The following is a 24,628-nucleotide window of genomic DNA, read 5'->3' on the forward strand; positions in this document are numbered from 1 at the left end:
TTGTGCTGAATGCAACCTGGTCGTTTTTAATAAATGTGGTGAACCTCCAGCTTTTCCCAAGACTGAAGTAGCTCATCCTCAGCATTTGCCTTTCCCCGAGTGAATTAAAAACAGGCACCCTCACAATATAGATGTCTGCTTTATGGTCACAGGGAGTTGGATGTGAGATTTAAAAGGCAAATACCAGTTCTTGTAACACCACTTGTAGTCTGTTACTTGTGATTTAGGCATCAAACTGTAGTCAGGGAGAGGAGGCAAAATATGCAGGCAATAATATCTGGACTATTTAATAAGCAACTGGCCCATTTTTTGTAACACATCCTTAAAATTGATACTTAAGATACTGAAAGTAGAACTTCCACAAAATAAATCCTGATTGCTATTACTGAGATGGAAGTTTTCCCTTGGTCTGGCACAAAAGGAAGTGCCAATATTCAGGGGTTCTGATCTCTACTGCTGTTTCAGGCGTATGACTTTGTTCTAGAGCAAACTGGGTCTCCTGTTAATTGCACTGAGTACTGTATGTTGTCATTTCTGTAGTAGTGCCTGCACCCTGATACTTAGTGGTGCATTTGACAGATTTTTGTCACCACAAAACTCTGCTCTGAGGCATTGTCGTTTTCTGCAGTAGAAGGATCATAAGTGCAGAAAATGTCAGTCCTGGGAACCTGATTCCATCTCCAAAGAAACTTCATTTACATTTATAAATATTTATTTACAGAAATAAAATGCCTGTGAACGTCCCAGACAAGTAGTACTCAGAGTAATCAGAATGTTTCTAAAAGCTAAGGAAAAAAAAAAAAAAAGTCCTCAATTTTTGCAGGAGGGAGTGTGTTGAAAGATCTCTGGTGTATTAATGGCCTCAACGTCTTCGCTAGACTCACAGAATCTTAATGCAATGTGGACTTGGGAGTGGCAAGTCTGAATCATTGTAGCAGTAGAAGACTCTCAAAGCATTTTATTACTGTTATTATTAGAGCTCGCGTTAGACAACCCAGGTAACACCACCCAATTGTTCCTTTTTCCGACTGTTTCTTCCTCATCAGCTTGAGTGCCTTTGTGCATGTACTAGCATGGGATTTTCCTTGCAGGCTGGTTTTCCTAGAAGTGGTTTAACGTGAAAGACAGAACAAAGTGCAGCAGTAGGTGGAGGGGGAGTGAGGGGTAAAACAATTGCATCAGTAGCGGTGGCTGAAGGATGGCAGTGTGGCCGGTCTGCTTTTGTACAAAACCCTTTGGTATGTCTTGAGTAATTAGCAAATAATACTGACATACGGTAATACCTAATGTCTCTGTTCTTTGCGTACTTAGCATGGGTTTTGTCTCGCGATTTCGGTACCGTAGGCACAAGTGACAAAAAAAAAACAAAGAGTAACTGCATTCCAGGCAGGCAGGGAGGTGCCAGTAGGTTGTGTTGCCCGAAGGAGGAGTGTATGAGTCCTTACCAACGCAGCGGAGCTCCCCGCCACCGACGCTCAGGAGCCCGCCCAGGAAAACCCCCTTCTCGGTGGCCCTCGGAGGACTTTTGTTCTGTCTTTATCAAACCTTCCGGAGCGTTTGGGAGGCCGCAGAGCCCTGTGGTGAGCTCCGAGCACGCGGTGGTGAAAAGGGGCTGCCGAGGAGCCTTCCTACACCTCCGGGGCCCGGGGATAGCGCCTTGGATTTACCACCTGAGCGCCCTCGGGGCGCTCTGAGGACGCCGCGGGGATGGGGATGCCGCCGCTGCTTTTCCAACCAGGGAATACCGGCGGTGTCCCCGGGCCCTGCGGGCGGGGTCTCCCCGCCCGGGGGTTGCCATGAAACCGAAAGCAGCTCCTTACGGCGGCAGAGGCGGCAGCAGCAGCATCAGCAGCAGCCGGGCGCGGCCGTGCCAGCGCTGCCTCCCGCGCCCCGCGCACCCGGGGGCGTCCCTGCACCTCCCGCCGCCACCACGGCTCCTCACGGAGGGCAGCGAGCGCCGGCGCAGGTGCGGCGGAGGGCGGGCGGGCGGGGCTGGACCGGGCCGGGCGGTACCGCGGTGCGGGGGTCGCGGCATGGGCCAGGGGCGTGGCGGGGAGCGGGGTCCCGGAGAGGCAGGGAGGGGGGGTGGGAGTCCGTGGGCGGTGGGTGACACCCGCTCCGGAGGCTCTCAAAGGGACACCCCCGAAGCAAACCTGAGCTTTGTGCCCCCGGGAGCTGTGCGTTGGTGTGTGTGTAGGAGCCTCTCTGCCGTGGGGCTGGGGGCTCCTCTGGCCTCCAGAGCCGAGCTCGGCCCCTGCCCGCCGGGCTGAGCTCCGCGCTCCCTTCCCGAAGGGATGCACTGACCTTGCCTTCCCCCGACGATAATGCTGTGGGGAGAGGTAGGCCCGGTGCCTGCCACCCAGGCTAGCAGAGCTGAAATTTGGAAATTTCAGCTGAGAAGGAAACAAAGAAGCGGGGACTGCTCGGGTGAATGCCGCTGCCGCGGCTCTGGTCTCAGCACATGGCCGGGAACTGTAACAAGCGTCCCCGCTGGTGTCAATTGAATGCTGCTGGTTGGAGGGAATTTCCCTCCGTGTGTGCGCGGGGAGACCCAGCCAGTCCTCTGATTTTTTTCCCTAATTAACAGCACTCTGGAGGCGTACCGAGGCAGCAGGCTGTGACCAAATACTTTCAACACTCTGAAGATTTAGAAGGAAAAATGGAAAGCTCCTATAGCTGCATTTCTGGAATTGTTTTGCCTATTGTTAGCTTGGCTGCGCCTTGGCAGTGCCAGCCAAGAACAACTTTCCTCATAACTTCCGTTTTATAAGTATGGGATGGCTGAAAGGAGTGCAACGATCTGCTAAAAATAGCTGGGTGTATTCAGGTCAGGCATGTCTCCAGATTGGCAGCAGTAGCACTCATGTTTTTAAACCACCCCAGCTGGTTCTACAGAGAGCACACAGGTTTAACAATGAGTGTATCACTGAGATGCTCTGGGATGCTCTCTTCAGGAGAGCCTGGATAGTCTTGCACTTCACCTTATTTCATCTGAGGATTGTTTTGCGTGGCTGGTTTTGATCTTGGAGCGAGCCATGGTGGTTGTGTGTTACACTGTTAATCTGATGTGTCCCAAAACTACCCCGAGTAACTTCATTTGCTCTTATCTTTTTCATTTCTGTCACACAGAGAAATGCTTCTTGTGGGTGGGGACCCCGGTGTGCTGGGAGCTGTGTGAGCAGAGGGCAAAACTTCAGCTTATAGTTCAGGTCAGGAGGGAGGAGGCATGCAAGAACAATGGGAAACAGTGCAGCCCCCCAGACCAGTGTGACAGTCAGAAGCCAGTTATTCCCAGCTGCTTGGCAAAGGTGATTTTATTGCTAATATCCCTCCAAAAAAAATCTTCCCTCCCAGCACTTGCTCAAATGCATAACAAGAAGGCAGTGGAACCTGGCATCATCATTTTCCCAGAGATAAAACCAGCTAAATCATAAGATTTAAATCATAAGAGGGGATGCAGGAGGAAGTGGAGGGGGCATAGAACAGGCTCTTAAAGTCAAGAGGTTCTGGTGCAGTGGGGAAGTGGAGGGATCGACAGAGAGGTGATGTGATAATAGCTGTGGCTTAGAAAGGTGACCACTGTGGTAGCACCTTAGGTGGATAAATAAGCAAAAATTTAATTTAAAGGTAAATGAGTGTTTGGAAAGTCAGAGGATGATAGTGGACAAGAGTTTTATTTGTGTAACTGAATTACAAGAATTGCTGTATCATATAGAGGTATGAAGTAAGAGAAGATCATGCGACATGGTAAAGACCTAATGTTTCAAGCTTGGGAGATGGGTGGACCTAAGGCTGGTTGTGGGCAGAGGGCTACCTCTGAGCTGGTAGTCATCTGTGTCCCAGATATCAGTGGAGAGGCTGAGAGTTCAGCCTATGGAGGAGGATAGTCTGTGGCAATAGGGCACATCTGTGCGAAGCTGGCAAGGAACACTGGCTGAAGAGGTGTGAGATGCTGAAAGATAAGACTCAGAGTAGTGTAGGAAGGAAGAAAGAAAAGCTTGAAGTGCTACCAGAAATTGCAAAGGGCAAGGGGTTGTGGAGCTTAGAGAGATTGAGGACATCCAGGATGGCATCCAGGAGAGGACAGGGTTTTAAAGCTAAAAAGCTGCTGTTGGAGACTTTGACAAAGTGAATTTCAAATAAGTCCAAAGAACAGAAACTCAGCAGCCCTTTATTTCAACCCACAGGCTCTCTGATCAGTCTCCCTAAGACAGGAGTATAGTTTTACACAGATGTCAGAGTTACAGGCCAGGTCAGCAGCTATTTTTCTGTGCCATATATTGTTTGGATCACTGTGCCAGATCCCTTCAGTGGGCAGTGGCAGACTTGTAGGGTGCTTGAACTCCCAGGCTTTATTTGGGTCTCATCTTTAAGCTAAATAGTCCTCTCTCTGTCAATTCTTGTCTGATGCTTTGATTTCACACAGATGAACATTATTTAGCATCAATGAATAGCTCATTATGGAGAGGTGCTCCCCTCTCTGGCCCTCCAGGGGGTCTGTATGAGCTGTAGCTTTCCATGGGACAATTGGAGGTGGCTTCTTGAGAAAGTTGGAGGCGGCTGCAGTGATGCAGGTGATTTCTTTCATCTCACAAATGTGCCATTCTCAGCAGCATCAGCAGCCTGCCTGGACCAGCATGGCAACCTGAGAGCACCTGCAGGGCTCTGCCCAGCTGGCTTGGGTATCTTACAGCCAGCACACCCTCAGGTTCGCACCCTGAGTCATGGTGAGGATTTCGGAATCTCTTCTTTTGTTTTCTGGTCCTTTTCTGTCCAAGGCTCTTGGTAAATGACTGTGAGGAGTTAATATTCACACTTAGTTGTGAGTCCCTTATTTGTACCAGTTTGGGCTGCAATGGGCAGTTGTTCCACCCTTTTGCCTCAGCCCAGGAAAGAAGCCAACCTCTACCCTGGTGTGTGGCAGGGCTCTGGGAGGTGAGGAAACTTGAGTCATGGACAGTGTTAATAAAAAACCTGCAAAAATTTCCATATACTCCCCAGCTCATTCTTGCAACAAACAAACAAACAAACGTGTGAGAAAATGTCTGTACCCCAAACCACAGACGTTTTGATATGGGACTGCCTGGGGTTCTCTGTAGTCAAGCATGTTTCTCTCTGGGGAGGAATCTGATAAAGCAAGTTTTTGTGTGTAATATATATTTGCATACAGGGATTCTCTAAGGGTAAGTATGACGCTGTGTGCTTATTTTGCAGGAGATAATATTAAAATCTAAAAATTTATTTATTATTATTATGTGAAGCCACCTAGTGACTAACCAAACCTCGAGGAGAGGAACAATTTGCAAAGTAGTTTTTCCCGAAGTAGTTGCTGTGAGACAAGCAGTGATCATAGAATCATCGAATCATGAAAGTTGGAAAAGACCTCTAGGATCATCAAATCCAACCATGAACTCAACATCACCCTGCCCACTGAAGCATGTCCCAGACTGGCATGTCTACACATTTTTTTTAACACCTCCAGGGATGGTGACTCCAGCACTTCCCTGGGCAGCTTGTTCCAGTGCCTGATCACTCTTTCAGTAAAAAAAATTTTCCTAACCTAAACCTCCCCTGGTGCAACATGAGGCTGTTTCCTCTCATCATATCACCTTTTCCTTGGGAGAAGAGATTAACACCCACCTCACCACAAATTTTGCTAAGGCTGGCCGCCCACTTCTTCTGACAAGTTTCCTTGTTCTGGGTATAAAATGATTTCCCACACCACAGCCTCAGGAATTTGAGTTTATCCGAGGCATTTGGATGAATAACCATTGAGCTGACTCAATACATGCTGACTGAGTTCTTCATTAAGAAGAACTCAATGAGTTAGGTGAGTGAAAACTTAAAACCAAGACTCTCTTATGCCCAGAGCAGTTGCTTATGGCAAATTGACTGAACAGTCAAAGCAAAGTCCTGGGCAACATTTACCCTGGGGGCAGAGAAAGAGATGTAAACATAAAAAGCCCCAGAGGCCTAGTTCTGCAAAATGTGTAATAGCCTATTTGTTAGGAAAAGTGAGGACTTCTCTTTTCTTCCAAGAGACTAAAAGGAAAAAAAAAAAAACCAAAACAACCCCTTAGTTGTTTTGTTTTCCATCCTTTATTATTACCTCTTTTTAGTAACTTTTGTTTCTTTATGTTGTTCTTGAGTCTCTCTCTCTTTTCCTTCATTCTGTTCCCTAAATGCTGTTGCTGCCTGTCTTTTCACTCATTTTTATCCCCTTGAGCCTGCTTGAAATTTGGTTGGGGTTTCAGCTCTGCAGTTGGCACTGGAGGAGATTGAGAGTGGCTAAAGAACAGTAACACTGGCCTATTGCTCTCTACTCATCTGCTGAGTGAAATCATTTAAAATTAAGATCCTGATCCTACTCAACTTCTCCATTTGGGGTTTTCCCCGAAGCTTCCCAGAAGCAGATGGCTTTTCCTGGAGCTGTGCTCACAGAGCACTGTGGTTTCTGCAGTGCTGCCTTTTCCTGCTGAAACCAGCTGGATCCATCCTTCCTCCAGAACTGCCAGGTTCAAGGAAAACCCACATAGCAGCTGTTTTTCTGTTCTGATGTCAGCTTGTGCAGAGGTTTTGTGTAGTCAATGGCTGGAGCAGGATGCGCCCTGAGAGCATGGGTGTGTGGCAAGGATGAAATGGTATCTTCTGGCTTAAAAAGCCTGACTGTAGGAGTGAGCTTAGGCAGCATCTAGCAGCACAACTTGGATCGATTTAATTGATCCCATAAAGAAGCAGCATGCCTTCAAATCAATGCCTTTCCCTTTGCCACTGACTTCAGTGAAGGCTTGTCTGTTGCAGAGCTTCAGGAAGGGTTCAGGAAGGCATGCAGTGGGCTGAGATGCCTTCTGGGAGGGGTGATGGAAATGTAAATAGAAATCTAATTTTTTAAAACAAAAAGCAAGCTCAGTTAAAGGGAAAAAGGTAAAGAGGATGTGTTGCATTTGCTGCCAGACAGAAGCTCTCTTTGGAAAACTATTATTTTAAATAACAGGAAAATAACAATTCATCACTTTTATAAAAAATAGGATACCTTACTTTATGAAAGACTAAAAAAGGAGACTAGAAATCCAAGCGAGGGGGCAGAGAAGAATAAGGAAAGAGTAGTGTTAGGTATGGATCCCATGGCACTGTCACAAGGCCATCACACTTTGGTCTAGGGCAGGAGCCTGACACAGAGTCAGTGGAGGTAAAGGCTGCCAGGGATTGTGTGTGCACAATTCAGGCTACAGAATCCTTAGTCTTAATGAACACTTAAATTATTACAAACCACCCAAACAAAAACATTCTTTTCCTTAACATGGCCTTTATCTTGGTAGGAGGGTTGATGTTTAAATGCAAACTGCCCGTGCAGGCTGTGTTGTGGGTTGGTGTAGCTGCTCCGTGACAGAGCTGCTGCTGTTTCCTCCCTGAGCCATCCATCCCCTTCACTTCCTGCAACCAGCAAGCCCACCCGGGCTTCTCAGGACTGCCTTGGAAGGCAGGGTTGGACCCGGAATTTTCCTGGCATCCTTATGTGTTTCCTGCACATGTTTTTTTCCTTCGGTCACATCACTCTCTGCTTCTGTGAAAGGTTTAAACTCCTCTGTATCTTGCACAAAAATCTGCTAGAAAAGTTCTTGGTAACCTTGTATTGCTGCAGATGGTAAAATCTGCAGTCCCTCCAACAGCACAGGAAAGGAAAATACTTTTTGATGGCGTGCCTTTCATCCTAACACTTCTGAAACGTTTTAAGGCATGATCTTTTAAAAGCTTCATTGGGGGATTTCCACTCCCTTGCTGCCTCAGAGTGCTGGCACTGTTGTTTTAACCACAATGCTTACACTGGCGCACTCTCTCTCTCTCTCTCTCTCATTTTCTCCCCGTTGAGGACCAGCTACAGTTTTCAGGTCCAGCTTTACCAAGTGTCTTGTTAATGCTGGCAGGAGCCCAGCGTTGCTAGAATCCTTTCTCATCTCATCACCTCCCATCTCTGAAGGGCTCCTGAGGGGTGAGTTGTGGCACACGGGGATGTGAGTGGTGCAGGGATGAACTGGGGGGAGGCTGCAGACCCCAAAGTATCTCAGGAACTGAGTTCACCCCTTGAAGCAGCAAAGTGGTGCTGGGACATGGTAGGGGGGAGTGTTGGTGCCTTCTTACCAAAATTTCTCTTGGCTCTCAGGAATTTGGTAAAACATCTGGGTATTGCTGCAGAGGTGATGGGGAAAAGTTATTTTCCATCTGTGAATGAAATTATTTTAAGGCAAAATTTTTCCTTATCACTGTAACAATATTATGTTGATTAGACATAGAGAGATCTCTTGATAATACAAAATTATTAATTAATATTTAGGAGATCCAGAAAGAGCAGATGTAGCAACCAAGCAAGCTGGCTGTAAAATTACAGCTACTTTAGCACCTTGTGAGTCGTAAGAGTGTATTTTCAATTATTTTTTTTAAATGCTATCTGTGTTGTCTTATGGAGATTTATTGGAATGCTTGACTGTAACTCTATGCAAAGGAAACCCTACTATCTTATTCTGCTTAATGAAAATTTGTCTGTGGAGATTAGTAAATTGATGCTTGTTTGTTCAGGTTTTACTGTGCTTTGAAAATAAGGCAATGCTTGGATTTGAATTGGATAATGTTGTCTATATGCAAAATAAAACAAATTTGTTCTGCTGCCTTCTGCAGCAACATTGCCTATGGGGCCTTAAGCACATATCCAATAGGAAATGATTGCAGTTAGAAATATTCTCTCCTTGGTACCAGTTTGTATCTGCACCACAGTTTTAAGTGATCAGGAGAACAGCAGAAACAGCTTCTGAGGCTGACTTGCTGCCAGGAGCATGTCCTGAGTACCAGTGGTGGGTCTGTGTTGGTGCCTTAGGTGACTCTTTCCCTCTGTAGCCCCTGTGCTGGGGGGACACAAATGATGCAGCCAGGGTCCTTCTGTCCTGTGGGGACCTTGCAAGTGTGTTTTGCCCTCAGCAGTCAAAATGTTTTAACTGTTCCTGGGTTAGAAAGGACAAGGACGATTGCTTGGTGGTGTCAGATGTCATCATCTGCTCTTTTCACGTGGCTCCATTAAACCTTCTCTAACTTAAACATGTATTTCAAAGTGTATAGATATTTCTGGTATTTTAGCAGACTCTCTTATCTGTTCTGCTCAATATGTTAAGAGTTGGACATGTATTTCTTGTCCCCAAAAAGCAGTGTTTTTGAGGGGGACCTTATAACTTTTTCTATGTCATGTTATATATGTTGTGTAAAAGCATGATAATTGGGGAAACAATCATAATGCTTTTTTACTGAGCAGAACCCCAATCCTGAGGGAGCTGAGCACTGCCCTGCCCTCACACAGTGACCGTGGCAGAAGCCATGCTCTCAACCCCTATTTGCTGGGCAGCAGGAGCAAGGACCCTGTCTTCTTGTCCACGCTTGACAATAAAATCTGTGATGACAGCCCTCATATTCTCAGTCTAAAATATGTAGTGGAATTTGGTGCCTGCACCTCAGGTCTGCTGCCTGGAGGTTTTGGTGCTGCAGCCTGCTTGTAGTGATCCTAGGGTGATCTGTTGTCCTCTTGGGCAGGGGCTGGCTTTACATGAGAGAAAACAGGGAAAACATATTCACTTTAAAAAGAGCGACCACATTGTAGGGGTGGTTTTCTTTGTGTTCAGGAATTATGTTTTTGTGGCCAGAAACAGTTAATCTGTCCACAGTAGTTCAGTGTGACATTGGCTTCACGCATGGCTTCTCTCTGTTGTGACTGCTGATGGCATGGATAGGCAGTGGCACTGCTTGAACATGGCTTTAAAAATGCCAGTGTAATTTCATGTTATAATAAGTCATGCCCATGCTGATTTTCCTCATTATTATTATGTTCTCCTCGTGTCTTGCTCAGTTTCTGAACAGTAAATCTTTGGAACGTTTTAATGGAAAAGGGGTGGGCTCAGTTTGGTGTGGTGGTAGTTAAAACAGGAGAGCCCCCATTTAACAAAGCTTATTTTTGTTAGGAAAATTCTCCCCCTTGGATTATTTCCAGTGATGCCAAAGCATTTGCATACAACACCATCACATAAAGAGCAGTTCCAGAAGTGTTTTGTGTGTGTGCAGGCAGGGCTGAGATGTTGAAAAGGCAGGAAGGTGCAGCTGGGAGCTCTTTGTGCTGCACTGCCATTGAGCTCCCACTCTTTGGTAGCTTTTTATAGGCCTTGGCCTTGGCTTCTAGTGATTCATGCTACTTTTCTATGTGCAGTCAGAATTAATTCTATTTATTTTGGGTTTGTCTTTTTTTGTTTGGTTTTGTGTTTTGTTTTTTACACATAGATTTTCATTGTCCATTGATTGAGTTGACTGAGTTGGGGTTTTTTGAGTGTGTGCTGCTTCAGAGGAGTTGCAAAAAAAATCCCTTTGCCACGTGCATTGTGTTTCTGCCACAAAAGCATGGTCACACAGCATCAGCCTGATGCTCTCTGATATTTAAAAACAGCATTGCAGTTCACATGTGTGCTGAAACATCTCAGTGTATGCAAAGAAGGGATGCTTTCCCACTGCTCTTAGCTCTGAACAGGCAGAAATTAAATATACCTGGTCTCCTACATGGCCCAGGCATTAGCATGAGCAGGAAACTGATTCAGTTAACCATCGGTGTGCTCTCACTCTCACAAAAAAAACCACTTTTCCCCCTGGCAGTTTCCCTTTAGTTTCAGTTCAGAGAGCACGGGCGTAGGCACTTGAAGCCAGAAGTGAAAGAAAAGCTTCTGCAGCCCTCCCTGAGCCAGTGGTGGGTGCTGGGAGGGGAAGTGCAATGCTGGCTGCAATGGCTTTGGCTCTTATCCCAGGGAGCTCTGGCTCTGGTGTAGGGCTGGCACAGAGCTGCTGTGGCTCAGCATCTTTGAGTCCATCTCCCCAGCTGGCTCACATGGGCACTTCTCCAGCCCAGCTGAAGCATCTCCATCCACTGACCCTCTCCTGGGGCAGCATTTCCTCCAGCAGAACAGCTGCACACCCCACAGCAGACTCCTGCAAGGCTGGCAACAGAGGCAAACATCCCCAGGCTTCAGGGCACCCAGAAGTTTCGGTTCTGCCCTCTGAGCAGGCAGGTTTGCCTTTCACCTGACATGCCCTGTGCCCTGAGGTGTCCTCAGCTGTGAAACACGCTCCCGAGCAACACTGAGGGGGAGGAGAGCCTTCAGGAAGATGCTGCTGAGGATCTCTGTATTTAGGAATGGGATCAGGATTTGGGGATATAAAAGCTCTCATTTCTGCAAGGGAGTTGTAAGGAATTTGTCTCACAGCAGAGTGCTCCTTGAAGAAAGAGATGGAAATGAAGGTGGGCAATTTCACTAACCTTGAGAGCTCTGAAGGCCTTTCTGGATGAGTGCTAGTGCTGGTGACTGTATTTCTTCTTAATTCATTCCATAACTTTGTTGTCTAAAACCTTTGACACCTTTGACACCTTTGAAACCTTTGGCCTTTGGCACCGTCTCCCACAGCATCCTCCTGAAAAAGCTGTCAGCCCACAGCTTGGACAGGAGCACCCTGTGCTGGGTTAGGAACTGGCTGGAGGGCCGGGCCCAGAGAGTGGTGCTGAACGGTGCTGATCCAGTTGGCGGCCGGTTACTAGTGGTGTCCCCCAGGGATCAGTGTTGGGCCCAGTTCTATTTAATATCTTTATTAATGATTTAGGTGAGGGGATTGAGTCCATCATCAGCAAATTTGCAGATGACTCTAAGCTGGGAGGGAGTGTGGATCAGCTGGAAGGCAGGAGGGCTCTGCAGAGGGACCTGGACAGACTGGAGAGTTGGGCTGATTCCAATGGGATGAGGTTCAACACGGCCAAGTGCCGGGTCCTGCACTTTGGCCACAACAACCCCATGCAGCACTACAGGCTGGGGACAGAGTGGCTGAGAGCAGCCAGGCAGAAAGGGACCTGGGAGTCTGGATTGACAGGAAGCAGAACATGAGCCAGCAATGTGCCCAGGTGGCCAAGAAGGCCAATGGCATCCTGGCCTGTATCAGGAACAGCGTGGCCAGCAGGTCCAAGGAAGTGATTCTGCCCCTGTACTCAGCCCTGGTGAGGCCACACCTCGAGTACTGTGTCCAGTTATGGGCCCCTCAGTTTAGGAAGGATATTGAGGTCCTGGACCGGGTCCAAAGGAGGGCAACCAGGCTGGTGAAGGGACTCGAGCACAGATCCTGTGAGGAGAGGCTGAGGGAGCTGGGGGTGTTCAGCCTGGAGAAGAGGAGGCTCAGAGGAGACCTCATCACTCTCTACTACTCCCTGAAAGGAGGCTGGAGCCAGGGGGGGTTTGGTCTCTTTTCCCAGGCAACTCTCAGCAGACAACAGGGCATGGTCTCAAGTTGTGCCGGGGGAGGTTTAGGTTGGACATTAGAAAGAATTTCTTTACCGAGAGGGTGATCAGGCATTGGAATGGGCTGCCCCAGGGAAGTAGTGGGTTCTCCATCCCTGGAGATATTTAAAAAGAGACTGGATGTGGCACTCAGTGCCATGGTCTGGTAACTGCAGCAGTAGTGGATCAAGGGTTGGACTTGATGATCTCTGAGGTCCCTTCCAACCCAGCCAATTCTATGATTCTGTGATTCTATGATCTGTAACATTGTTCACCCCAGCTGGAAGTACTTAAAGGCAAAAAGTGGGTAAAACAAAGATTTTTTTTTTTTTTACGTGTTTTTACACAGTACAGCATTAACTGCTGAACCATAACATCAGGTGATGTAAATCCTGGAGAGTAATAGGACTCAGAAAGCTGAATGCCATGTAAATGGGAGATTGCACTAATAAGAGAGAGGAAGGAGGCCTGTGTCTGGGTTCTTGCTGTTCAGTGGCAGAATGTGTTTGTAGGAAATGCATTCTATGCTGTGGCCATCAAGAGTGGCAGCTCTCCATCTGCCTCTGAAGCATCAGGTGTGTTCTGCTGCTGGTGTCTGCTACTCAGGCAGCCCAAGCATGAAGCTGGGAATCCTTCAGGCTACAGCTGATGTGTGGAAAACACAATTGCTCCTTATTAAGCATCAGAGAGCCAGGATCCCCTTTTTCAGAGGAGAAAATTTCAGCTGTTGAAAAATGAAAGGAGCAAGATGGACAGTTCTGCTGGTTTGCAGCAGAAGGCTGTTTGGAGGGACTGAACAGGGTAATTTGCAAACACCACTTGTAATAATAAGTCTTTATATCTGGAAGATTATTAGGGTTTGTGTTTCTCTGGGTTACTGGGGTAAGTCTGCCATCCCTTTCCTGGGAGGCTCTTGCAAGCTGAGCAGGCAAATACCACGTACACCCATGAACAAGGCCTTGAGTTACAGGAACATGTAAATGTTTGTTGTGAAATCCACTGGCTATGTGCTTTGGCTTGACTTTCAGTCAGGTACTTTGCCTGTTGGCAGGATTTCCTTGCTTAGTATGGGATTTAGAGTAGCTAGGAAAATGGATGTTGCTTTCTGAGAGGCAGGAGATCTGTGGCAATGGCTGAGCTCTGCACAGCACAATTCCTATCACTGTTTTTGTGGCCCAGGAATCCATTGCAGCTGGGAGGTAGGGCAGTACATCAGTACTTGGCACACTGTTTAATGTCAGAGTAAGGTTGTAAATGGGGATGTGTCAGCCCTGCTTCCCCACAGCAGCAGCAGACATCCTCAGTGACCTTACAGGAGCTGAGTCAGAGCTCTCGGGGAGGTGCTGATGCCAGAAAGAGTGACTCGAGTGACTGACAGCAAGGGTGAGGCACACAGGGGAGGAACAGCATCCTACAGCACATCTAGACAACTGAGTACTTCCCCCAGGAAACAGCCTGGGAGTTGAGGTGATTGGTGCTTTTGTACACATCCTGTAAGGAAAAAATGTCTTCTGAATGCAAAGCCACAAGAAACAAAAAACAGAGTGGCTCTAGGTCTTGAACTCCTCACAATAAAAAGTACTGTAAGGTTGAGGGACTGGTGTCAAGTTTCAAGGTTTGTGATTTAGGGGTGGAAACAAATATTGCTGGTGTTTCCTATTAAAAGGAAACTAAGATTGTGTTCTGTCCTGTGTATGAGCTGTAGGTTGAGAGAAAAACTTATGTCACACTTCTGACTGTAATTTTGCTTTCTTCTTTTTTTTCCACCATTTCTTTCAGGCAGGATTAATTTAGCTAAGAACTTGAACATAATTAAGTAGAACTTTAAAAAAATAAGATTACAGCTTACTGCTATAAATGGGTGATCAACTGGGAAAAGAAGAACATCAAGTTAAGACATTTTGGCTCCTGCAACACCTAATCTGAAGGTAAAATTCCCCTGCTATTTTTTTTATTTTATTTTTTTTTTGGTATGCTACTTGCTGTAAACTACAAAACTGTCTCTTGCTTCAGTAAGTCCATTGAACTTGTGAAGTTATGTGGGTGGCCTCCCTGTGAAGTGCAGACCTTTCTGGTGGACATTAAGGCCAAGATTTGGCCTCTGCTTTCCTCATCCATGTTTGTGACTCTTGTAATTTTTTGAAACTAAGAGCTTCTGCAAGAAAATTCAAACAAACAAACAAACAAAACAACAAAGCCACACACACACAAAAACCCCACAAATATAAAGAGTTTTGAGGAGTAATTTTCAGGCTGTGAAACTCTTTACCAAATAAGTGTGCTTTGGTGCTTGTCATCATTTTGTGGTTCTCTGAGCATTTTTTTGTTCTTTCCTAGTTGACATCACGTTTTCCTCTGAAACTTGTCACACCCTGCTGCAGATGACAACCCTCCCACCAGGGGTACCCAAGGCAGTGTGACTGCTGCTGAACATCAGAAGGGATTCTCCCTGTGTGTGGTTCCCAGTGCAGCTCCCATGGCCTGTGATGAACCCGCTGGTCTCTCGGGCATCTTCACACGCCAGAACTCTGCCAGCACTGTTTCTCTGGACTTTGAGCCTGATGCTGACTACAAGTTTGTGGAAGCCTTAGAAGAAAGGTACAAGTGTGCCTCCTGCCACCTCGTCCTTCGCAATCCCCACCAGACGGGATGTGGGCACCGGTTTTGTCAGCAGTGCATTCTATCTCTGAGGTCAGTGCAAACTCCATCTGTATCTTCAAGCTCTCTGTCCTCCCCTTGCTATGAAGAAGCTGATCAGCAGTGAGTCCCACAGTGCTAGTACCAATCTAACAAAATGCTGAAAGAGTCGGAGGAAAGACTGTTGAACTCAGTGGCTGCAAGCTCAGTGTCCTAAAGGTGCCTTTAAAGGCAACACCTGTTGCTGGTGAGGAATACTTTGGTAACTGCAGGGAAGTCAGCACAGAGAAATTGTTGATATCAACTTAAGCAGCACTTTGTGAGGCACTGTTTTGGTCTGTCTGTCGAGCATTGAGCTGTTCAGTTTAATCTGTTGCTTTAATGTCTCATGGTATTGGCACTGGTGGTTAGATTAAGATGTTCTGAGAATCATAGAGTGGTTTGGGTTGGAAGGAACCCTAAAGATCATCTAGTTCCATCCCCTCTGTGTGGTCAGGGACACCTTCCTCTAGGCCAGTTTGCCCAAAGCCCCATCCAGCCTGGCCTTCCAGGTTGGAACACTTCCAGGGAGGGGGCAGCCACAACCTCCCTGGGAAATCTGTGCCGGGGTCTTATACACTCACATTATAGAATTTCTTCCTAATGACTAACCTGCATCTAACTTCTTCCAGTTTAAATCGACTACCCCTTTGTCCTGCCAGTACACACCCTTATAAAAGTCCTTCCCCAGCTTTCCTGTAGCCCCTTCAGGTAGTGGAAGGCTGTTATAAGTTCTCCCTGGAGCCTTTTTTTCTCCAGGCTGAACAACCCCATCTCTTGGCCCCTCTTCTGTATAATTTCTTTGATTTTAGTGGAAGTATAAAACTGATGTTAGTATTACCCAATACTACAGCCAGATCACAATGCTGCTGGCACCCACCAGCTTGGAATTTACCTGCAGGTACAAATGAGTTTACCCTGCAGACCTGCCTGGAAATACATTATGTACTGTTTGGTGTGCCCAAGGGCAGGATTTGGCCCATGAAGGCTGCAGAAGAGCCTGGTTAAATGGATGGATGTTGCCATTTACCTTTTATGAATTTTAGATGCTCCATATTTGCTCCTTTCTCTCTCTGGGTTGCCTCTCTATTGGACTAACTGTTTAATTGTCCTTTATCACAGGACTTCTGGAAGCTTTTCAAGACAGGATCTGTTAAATCTTCCTTCACTGGTGTAGCAGGGGGTGCACTGCTTGTGCTAAGCAAAGGCTGAGTTTAATGCATGCAATGGCATTTTTTCAAAGATGACGTTTGTGAGCAGCAGATGGCCAGAGATTGACAAAGACCTCTTAATTAAAAAGCATCTTAGAACAAATTTTGTTTTCTCTTACATATTCACTGTTGCAGGTTAGCACCCTCTTAGATCTGTAGGCAGAATTTGGCTGTGCAATTGCCAGAGGAAAGTGGGTTTGAAGCACTTTTTTTTCTTATGGTATCTAGTATTGACTTCTGCCAGAGTCATATTCTAGTATATTCCAGTTTCACAAAATAGATCGATTTTTCTTAGGGTTAATATGACTCTTTTTTTGATCTAGAGAACTGAATGCAGTACCCACCTGTCCTGTAGACAAAGAAACAATAAAAATGCACGAGGTAAGTGGTTGTAATTTTGCTTCAGCAGTCAACATCTGCTTTGAAAAGTCAAGAGGTCTGAGAACAAGACGGGTCTTAGTCTGCTAGTCCTCAGAGGCAGAGCAGTTTTTGTCTCTCAAATAATGATAAGGGAAGCAGTGTATTCACTTCTCCCAGAAAGGAAATACAGATGTACATCTACATCTTCATTTTATACCTTATGTTCTGATCTTATTTTATTTTAGTCCTCTGTATTTCCTGTAACGTGTCAAAGAATTTCACAAAGTTTTAAATCTTCCCTAGCTGTCAGATCTCTTTTTTAACAAAGAGGTTATTGATTTGCCTTGCTAATGTCCTATCCTGCTGGGGAATCTTTCTTTATCTGATTGTTTTAATTTGTTTATATTTTGCAGACTTAACTATTTCCATTGTATCTCATTAACCCTTCAGACTTAATTACTTTTTCATAACTTCTTAGAGGAAAAGTTCATGTCTCTTATTTTTGCAAGTTTTTTTGTAGTGGATTCATTTGTCCTTATTTATATGCCAAGGCTTGAAAGCATGCTATATATTTGGTCCTCTCAGAATGAATTATCCAGTAAAATCAAATGTCTTCTTCCCCTCTCTCCTACACCTAATAAGAAATTGTAACCAGACTGTCCACATGATTTTTGTTTTTCATTCATTGTCTTCTTGTGTGTGCAAATTTTGGTGGCAGAAGAAGAGCTCTAAATAAGAGTGAAGGTTTGCTCTGGGAGCTTAATTTGCTTCTGCATACACAACAAGGAAGGGTGCTGTTCCTCACAGTCAATGGAAGGGATATCTCAGCATTGCCTCCATCCCAAAGTCATGCTGCATGCTTGATGCAAAGAGCAGTTTTGGCCTATAGGCTGCCAGCTCCATCTGCTCTCTTCTGGATACAGGCAGGTTCTGGGGGCCGTTTGGTAGCTCCTGACCTACTATTCCTGTTGGCTGTGAGGTAGATCACCACTTATGGAATAACTATTTGGGGAAAAACTCCCTGTGCTTATTAGAGAATTCATATATCTATAATTTTTCAATACGACTTATCAAGAATAATACTTGCAATTATGAAATCCACACTTGCATGCTGAAAAAATTTGTTCTGATGTTTTGCTTTTTTGTGTTATTTAGAACATCCTGACTACATATGAAGGCTGGTTTGCTTCCTTTACAGGTATTCAAAGACAACTGCTGTAAAAGAGAAGTTCTCAATTTGCATGTGTTCTGCAAAAACATTCCTGATTGCAATTCAAAAATAATTTTGGGAAGATATCAGGTCAGTTTGCTTTACTAAATTTTGAAGTGTTTGATTTTCATGGCATCTCTGTGTATTTACTACAAGCTAAATTCCAATGACTGTCCTGGGGATTCAAAGATATTGTAGCAATGTGGTTTAAGTACATAGATTATGGCTTAGTTATACACTGTAAATAACAAATGTTAGGCTCAAAATATTAGGGTTGTAAGCTTGTCCTAGGTTTGCCTGAGGTTATTTGTTTCATAAGAACCCTTTGCTTTATGTAGCTTTACTTTATCTATAGAGTTTCCACATCCTCTGTACTTAGGCTCCATGTGATGGTTTGTTCAAGAAACCTTGACAACACGTACTGGCCATTTGGGCCTCTCTTTGGTATATCAAGTGAGTGAGAACTGGAAGCAACACAAAGGACTCTCCAAATTTTAACACTGACTGTAGTTTTGAGGTTGGAAAATGAGACAGTTTATGGAGGAAAAGGTTTTCGGAGTTTTGTTGTTTCTGTAGGTCTGTCGAGTAAATGGAGATGCAATGGAGATGCAAAACCCTGGAGTCTGAGGTTTCATTTGTTGTTGCATGTTGCAGGAGCATCTTCAGCAGTGTTTGTTTGAAAGTGTGCAGTGCACTAATGATGGATGTTCTGACCAAATTCTTCGGAAAGATTTGAAAGAGCATTTGAGCCAGCACTGTAAATTTCGAGAAGAAATGTGTCAGTACTGTAATAAACATGTTGTCTTAATTAACATAAAGGTAAGATCATGAAGTATTCCTTGGGAATCTGTAGCATATGTTTCCTCTTCATCTTGCTGAATGAAAAGTTTCCAGCACTACAATTGGGCCTAACAACTGCTGAAAAATAATTTGGCTAAGTAGCTGGAGGAGAAAATACAATAAATGTGCTTTAAATAATACCAATTAATGTTGCTCTCTTATGAACATCTGTTCAGTGCAGGGCTTGCACATATGTGTTTGGGATTATTTTTTGTATAGCTTTCTCTATGTATACTACTTTAGAAAAATGCAAACCCTTGCCTTGATTTGTTTCTTATTCCCCAGAATCATGAGGAAAATGACTGTCCTGACTATCCTGTGCCTTGTCTCCAAAACTGTTCACAAATAATTCTGAAAAAGGAGGTATATTATTTTTTTTTATATGCTGTGACTGAGCTGTGATCATACACATTTATGAAAACTGAAAGTTACTTTGCAGACCACATTGGCCCATGTCAATAAAACTTCATTTCTCTAAGTATTTCCTTTGTTTGTTCCTGAAAGAGATGTATGTCTACTTTACAAGTGAGGTTTTCAGTTGCTGCAAACCATGGGCATTTTGCAGTATGGAGGAATATCTGGATTGTTTGTTGACTCTGAATCTTCATTTGCCTCTTTACATGATGAGTGGTGTCATAACATCAGCTTTTATTCACCTTTTATGCAGGCACTGAGGTTTCCTCAGTGTGGCAAGTCAAATAACTTTTATTTCATTGCAAGTTTCTTTGTCAATACAGATTGAAAAGCACCATGCTGTGTGTCCTGAGGCAGAAGTGGAGTGCCTGTATAAGCAGTATGGCTGTCCTGTAAAGGTACTGTTCTACAGATCTTTGCCTTTACTGGGACAGCAATTTGTCTTCCAAACCAACTGGAGTAATTAATTATAAAAAAACCCAAACCAAACCAAAACCCAAACATTTTCTGTTCTTTCCCAATCATTTCTAGTACTGGCTAATTCCTGGAGGTATTTAAAAGCTGTGCAGATGTGGTACATAGGGTCATGGTTTAGTGGTGGGCTTGGCAGTATGCTGCTAGGTTAACAGCTGGGCTTGGAGATCTTAAAGATCTTTCCAGCCAACATCAAATTAATCAGTGCTATACTAGAGAATCAGGACTGCTATTCCTTCACTTTCAAAGCACAGAGTAGATATTATAAATGCTTGCATTAATAACTTTTTTACTAGGAGCTTAAAAAAATCTGCATATCTTAATATTTTATTCTTTCACTTCTTCTACCTCAGGTTAAAAGAGGGAAACTTGCTGAACATGAAAACAGTGCCCTGAGGGAACACATGCTGCAGATTTTAGACAAGAATTCTCAGCTGGAAGAACAGGTAAATCATATTTAATGAGCACTCTTCAGCAGTTTTTGGCTGGTTGGAGGATATTACAAGATTATGTACCTGTTTCCTGGTTTAGCTACATTTAAAATAAAAAAAAAACAAACAAAAAAAACCCAACAAAACTGTTGTATCATCTTTGCACACCACAAATGTCAGTATAAGTTGACTTTTGTCAGTCAATGAGATGGGAACCTCTCTGTGCTCAGACAGGCACCATCTCCACCAAGCACAGTGGGAGCCGTGTTGCCATTGCTCACCTCATTTGATTTCAGTCTCTGCTTACAGTGGTTATGAGGCTTGGAAATAGGACATTTTAAAGTTTCAGGGGATGGCCAGATTGCTCTGAAAAGGAACTTTTAAACGCCCAAGTCACTGCCTCTGGTAAAGCATCAGAGAGTAGTGCAGAGTCAGCTGAGAGCTCTTTTGCACTCACAATCATTTGTGCAGCTTCCAGGAGGTGACACTGGATGTACACCCAATCCTGCCAAGGGAAATGCATCCAAACTGATGGCTGACTTAGTCCTCTGCTTTTTTATGCTGAAAATAAGTGCCCCCAGGTGCTACAACCTTGGTTTTGGAGTTCATATCCCTCACTAACTCCTCTTTCACTGGTTAGACCTCAGCAGAAAAGAAAAAATAATGTGTATACATACATACATGCAGAAACATACATGTACATGTGTGCAGGTAAGTATGTAATAAAACCCTCTGTAGAGCAAAATTGATCATCACTAAGGGGATGAGATATAAGTCTCTTTCTTTACACCTGTTGCCACACAGATCTATTAAAAATATTATTATCTTATGTTCTGTTCTTGTTGGTGCTTATCCACAAACTGTGAATTAAGTAGTGCTATATCTAGCTAAATTAGAGGCTTGAGATTATAAACTTTTTCATTTTATCCTGTGTAGTCACATTTTAATTTTATCATTGGGTATGCCTTAGTGTTTTTACTCTTTTATTTCCATCCATAGATATCTGACCTGTATAAGAGCCTGGAATGTAAAGAGATTAAAATCCAGCAACTAGCAGAGGCCATTAAAAAGTGTGAGAAAGAATTCAGACAGTTTACACAAGTGTTTGGTAAAAATAGCAACTTGATGGTAAGCACACAGGTGAGAATGGTTTTTGGCCACTTGCTTTCTTCTGTCTAACGCTTTCTTCCTTGAATGCATTTATCCAATAATTGTGATTGTTGCTATTACTAGCATGGCAATAACAAATACTAACTCCAGGACACTTCCCAAGACCTTCTTACTGTTTTGCAATACGGTGTTCTCTTTTCTTTTTAACCAGTAAAGAAGTTTGGAAAGCTGGCTGGGGCAAAAAGTTCTGTATGAATCCCCATGACCAGATCCCCATGGCAAATACGTGGGTGTAAATCTGAATAATTGGTTGCATTCAGTGATGCAGAGTGAATGGATCTGAGTAAGGGGCAGCCTCTCAGTCACTAAATGCTGAAGGAGCATTTGGATATTTCCCTAATCCAGCAGTGTACTTGCAAATGCACCATATAGTTGATGTTGCTGGCATGCTAAAGTCTTCTTTATTTTATTTTGAATGAAGTGGCTGATTTTATGAATGTCTCTGTCTCTGCTTCCACCTCTTCCAATGGCATGAACTGGGAAGGCTCTGGCCAGTCACCTGGATAAATCTGCACGCCTGGAATCACAGGTGAAACAGCTAATACAGATGGCAAGCCAGCAGCAAAGTAAATTAGACTTGCGACCCCTGTTTGACACAATTGAGAACGTAAAGCAGAAGATTGCCCTGATGGAGACATATGATCAGCGCTTGGGTGTGTTGGGACTTTCATTTCTTTTCTGCATGAGTGTGGGTTTTTTGCTAATTTTCTGGTGGCTACATAGAGGTGGTGGTGCTACAGTCAGTCAATTGCAGCTCTTTGCCAGAAAGAGCTTTGTTCCTTTCACTTTCTAAGGCCAAACCATGGTGGTGTGTGCTGCATTCTCCTGCCTCCCCCTACTCCCCAGTATCTCCTGAATTCCTGTGGCACTGCAGGGCCATTGGTCAGGATGCTGCACCATGATGGAGGCAGTGGTGCTGTCCCTAGTCAGGCATTAAATCTGGTTTGTAGTTAAACATTTTCCTTATTCAGTCACACTCTACAATTATAATTTTAAAAGCCAAACATAACAAGAGTGGCAATGTTAGTTAACAGCCTGTAATCAGGCTTGAGTAGTTTATTAATGTCAGCTTGAGTTTGGTTGCTGTTTGTAACCACTGCCTTGACAGTTTTGTTTCTCTCCTTGTTTTTTCTCTCTTTTCTCTTTTTTTCCTTTTTTTCTCTCCTATTTTGTTCTTGTTGGTTTTTGTTGGTTTCCCCCCAAGTTGTTTTGGAAAGTCAGTCCAGTAAACACGACCTCCAGATCAATATTCACAAAGCGCAGCTCAATAAAAACGAGGAACGATTTAAGCTCCTGGAAGGCACGTGCTACAATGGGAAATTAATCTGGAAAATCACAGACTACAAGATGAAGAAAAAAGAAGCAGTGGAAGGCCGTGTCCTCTCCATCTTCAGCCAGCCCTTTTACACCAGTCGCTGCGGGTACAGGTTATGTGCCAGAGCCTACCTGAACGGGGATGGCTCAGGAAAGGGAACACACATCTCTCTGTACTTCGTAGTGATGAGGGGGGAGTTTGACTCTCTGCTACTGTGGCCTTTCAAGCAAAAAGTTACACTTATGCTTTTGGACCAAAGTGGGAAAAAAAATCACATTGTAGAAGTCTTTAGAGCTGACCCCAACAGCAGCAGTTTCAAAAGGCCAGATGGAGAAATGAATATTGCCTCTGGGTGCCCACGCTTTGTGCCGCACACAGTCCTGGAGAACACAAAGAACACCTACATCAGAGATGACACTCTCTTTTTGAAAGTGGTTGTGGATTTAACTGATCTGGAGGAGCTGTGAAAAGCATGCCAAATCAGTGACTGCTTCAACCACTAAGAAATGCTTTCTTGGTGACTACATGCCATTCAATAGTGAATTGCCACTATTCAAGCTACTGATAATTTTTCAAGGCTTTTGGACTGCCTAGGAGATAACAAATTGCCAAAGCATCAGCCTTTCCTTTTTGAAACCTTTCCCAAGACTGTATTTTCAGGGAAGCTAGAAGTCCAGTTTGATGTGAACATCCATTCCATCCAGACTTGGCTCAGTCCAGGCAGAGGGGAATGCCTGGCTCATATCACACACTGGCCTTTAGAGATAAAACTCCTTCAGTAAACCCAGCTGGAGCCCAAGCAGGCCTGTGGGCTACCATCCCTCACACAGAACTGAAGCCATGCCCAAGCATGCAAATGCATTTATTTCACCTGTCCAAAATGGAAACGTTTCAACATTAGCACACCTGACTCAGTGCATCTTGATCCCTTCATCTCCTAGGTTTTTGAAAATATTTGCCTGGCATCTTGGTGGGTTTTTTTGTTTGTTTGGTTTTGGTTTTGTTTTATTTTTTTCCCAGAAGCCCCAGAGAGAGGATGATGCCAATGCCCCTTTTCTAGCCTGGTCTATCAGCTGTATAGAGTATCTCCAGGTCACAATACCTTTGTTATGTCCTTTCTGTTGCTGCCCAGTGCCTTGGGGCTTATTTCATAGAATGGCTTAGGTTGGAAGAGACCTTTAAGATCATCTACTCCAACCTCCCTGCCAGGGGCAGGGATGCCTCCCAGCTAGACAAGGTTGCTCAAAGCTTCACCCAACCTGGCCTTGAACACCTTCAGGGAGGGAACATCCACAGCTTCTCTGAGCAATCTGTTCTAGAGTCTCACCACCCTCCTACTGAAGAACTTCTTTCTAAGATCTAGTTTAAATCTGTTCTCCTTCAGTTTAAAACCATTTCCCCATGTCCTGTCACTGGACACTCTCATGATAAGTCCCTCTCCTGCTTCTTGTAGGTTCCCTTCAGGTTTTGGAAGGCAGCTATAAGTGTTCTCTTCTTCAGACTGAACAATCCCAGCTCCAGCAGCCTCCCTTTGTGGCAGAGATGCTCCAGCTCCCGGATCATCTTTGTGGACCTCCTCTGGACTTGTTCCAATAGACCTATGTCCTTTTTTATGATCCTCTTTTAAGGGGGATACTATAACTAGATGAAGTATTCGAGGTGGGGTCTCACGGGAGCAGAGTAGTGGGGGAGAATCACTTCTCTTGATCTGCTGGCCATGCTCCTCTTGATGCATCTTAGAATACTGTTGGCCTTCTGAGCTGCATGAGCGTGCTACTGGCTCATGTTGAGCTCCTCATCAATCAACACCCCCAAGTCCTTCTCTTCAGGGCTACTCTCAACCCACTCTGTAACCAGCTTATAATTGTGCCTGGGATTAGCCTGACCCAGATGCAGAACCTTGCACTTGGACTTGTTGAACTTCATGCATTCTGCACTGGCCCATTTCTCAAGCTTGTTAAGGTTCCTCTGAATTTCCATTGCTGGTAAACATCCACAGTCCCCACTTGAAGTCAAAAGAAGCTACTGGTCCTTTTCACCTCTCAGGACATGGCCAGACCAGGGTATTCAGCCAGCCTACCATCTCTTGGCTGTGATGCTGGAAGAAGAGGCAAAACTTTTCCTCCTACATCTGCAGAAGAGATGTTTTCTGGACTACCAGCCCTACAGAAGGCAGGAAGAACTTTGGA

General features: G+C 44.7%; 1 protein-coding gene across 1 annotated transcript; it reads left to right on the plus strand.

Moving 5' to 3' along the window:
• Positions 1-1,887: 1,887 nt before the first annotated feature.
• TRAF5 (TNF receptor associated factor 5) lies at positions 1,888-22,906 on the plus strand. Its single transcript, XM_030447818.1, has 12 exons — positions 1,888-1,966; positions 14,118-14,266; positions 14,676-15,029; positions 16,549-16,606; positions 17,784-17,885; positions 18,450-18,614; positions 18,921-18,998; positions 19,373-19,447; positions 19,877-19,969; positions 20,954-21,094; positions 21,609-21,777; positions 22,329-22,906. Exons 3-12 carry the CDS (start codon positions 14,815-14,817, stop codon positions 22,904-22,906), a joined length of 1,674 nt encoding a protein of 557 aa, XP_030303678.1. The 5' UTR covers positions 1,888-1,966; positions 14,118-14,266; positions 14,676-14,814.
• The last annotated feature ends 1,722 nt before the right edge of the window (positions 22,907-24,628 follow it).

This window comes from Calypte anna, chromosome 3 (assembly GCF_003957555.1).
Source record: "Calypte anna isolate BGI_N300 chromosome 3, bCalAnn1_v1.p, whole genome shotgun sequence".
In the NCBI taxonomy this organism is placed as follows: Eukaryota; Metazoa; Chordata; class Aves; order Apodiformes; family Trochilidae; genus Calypte; species Calypte anna.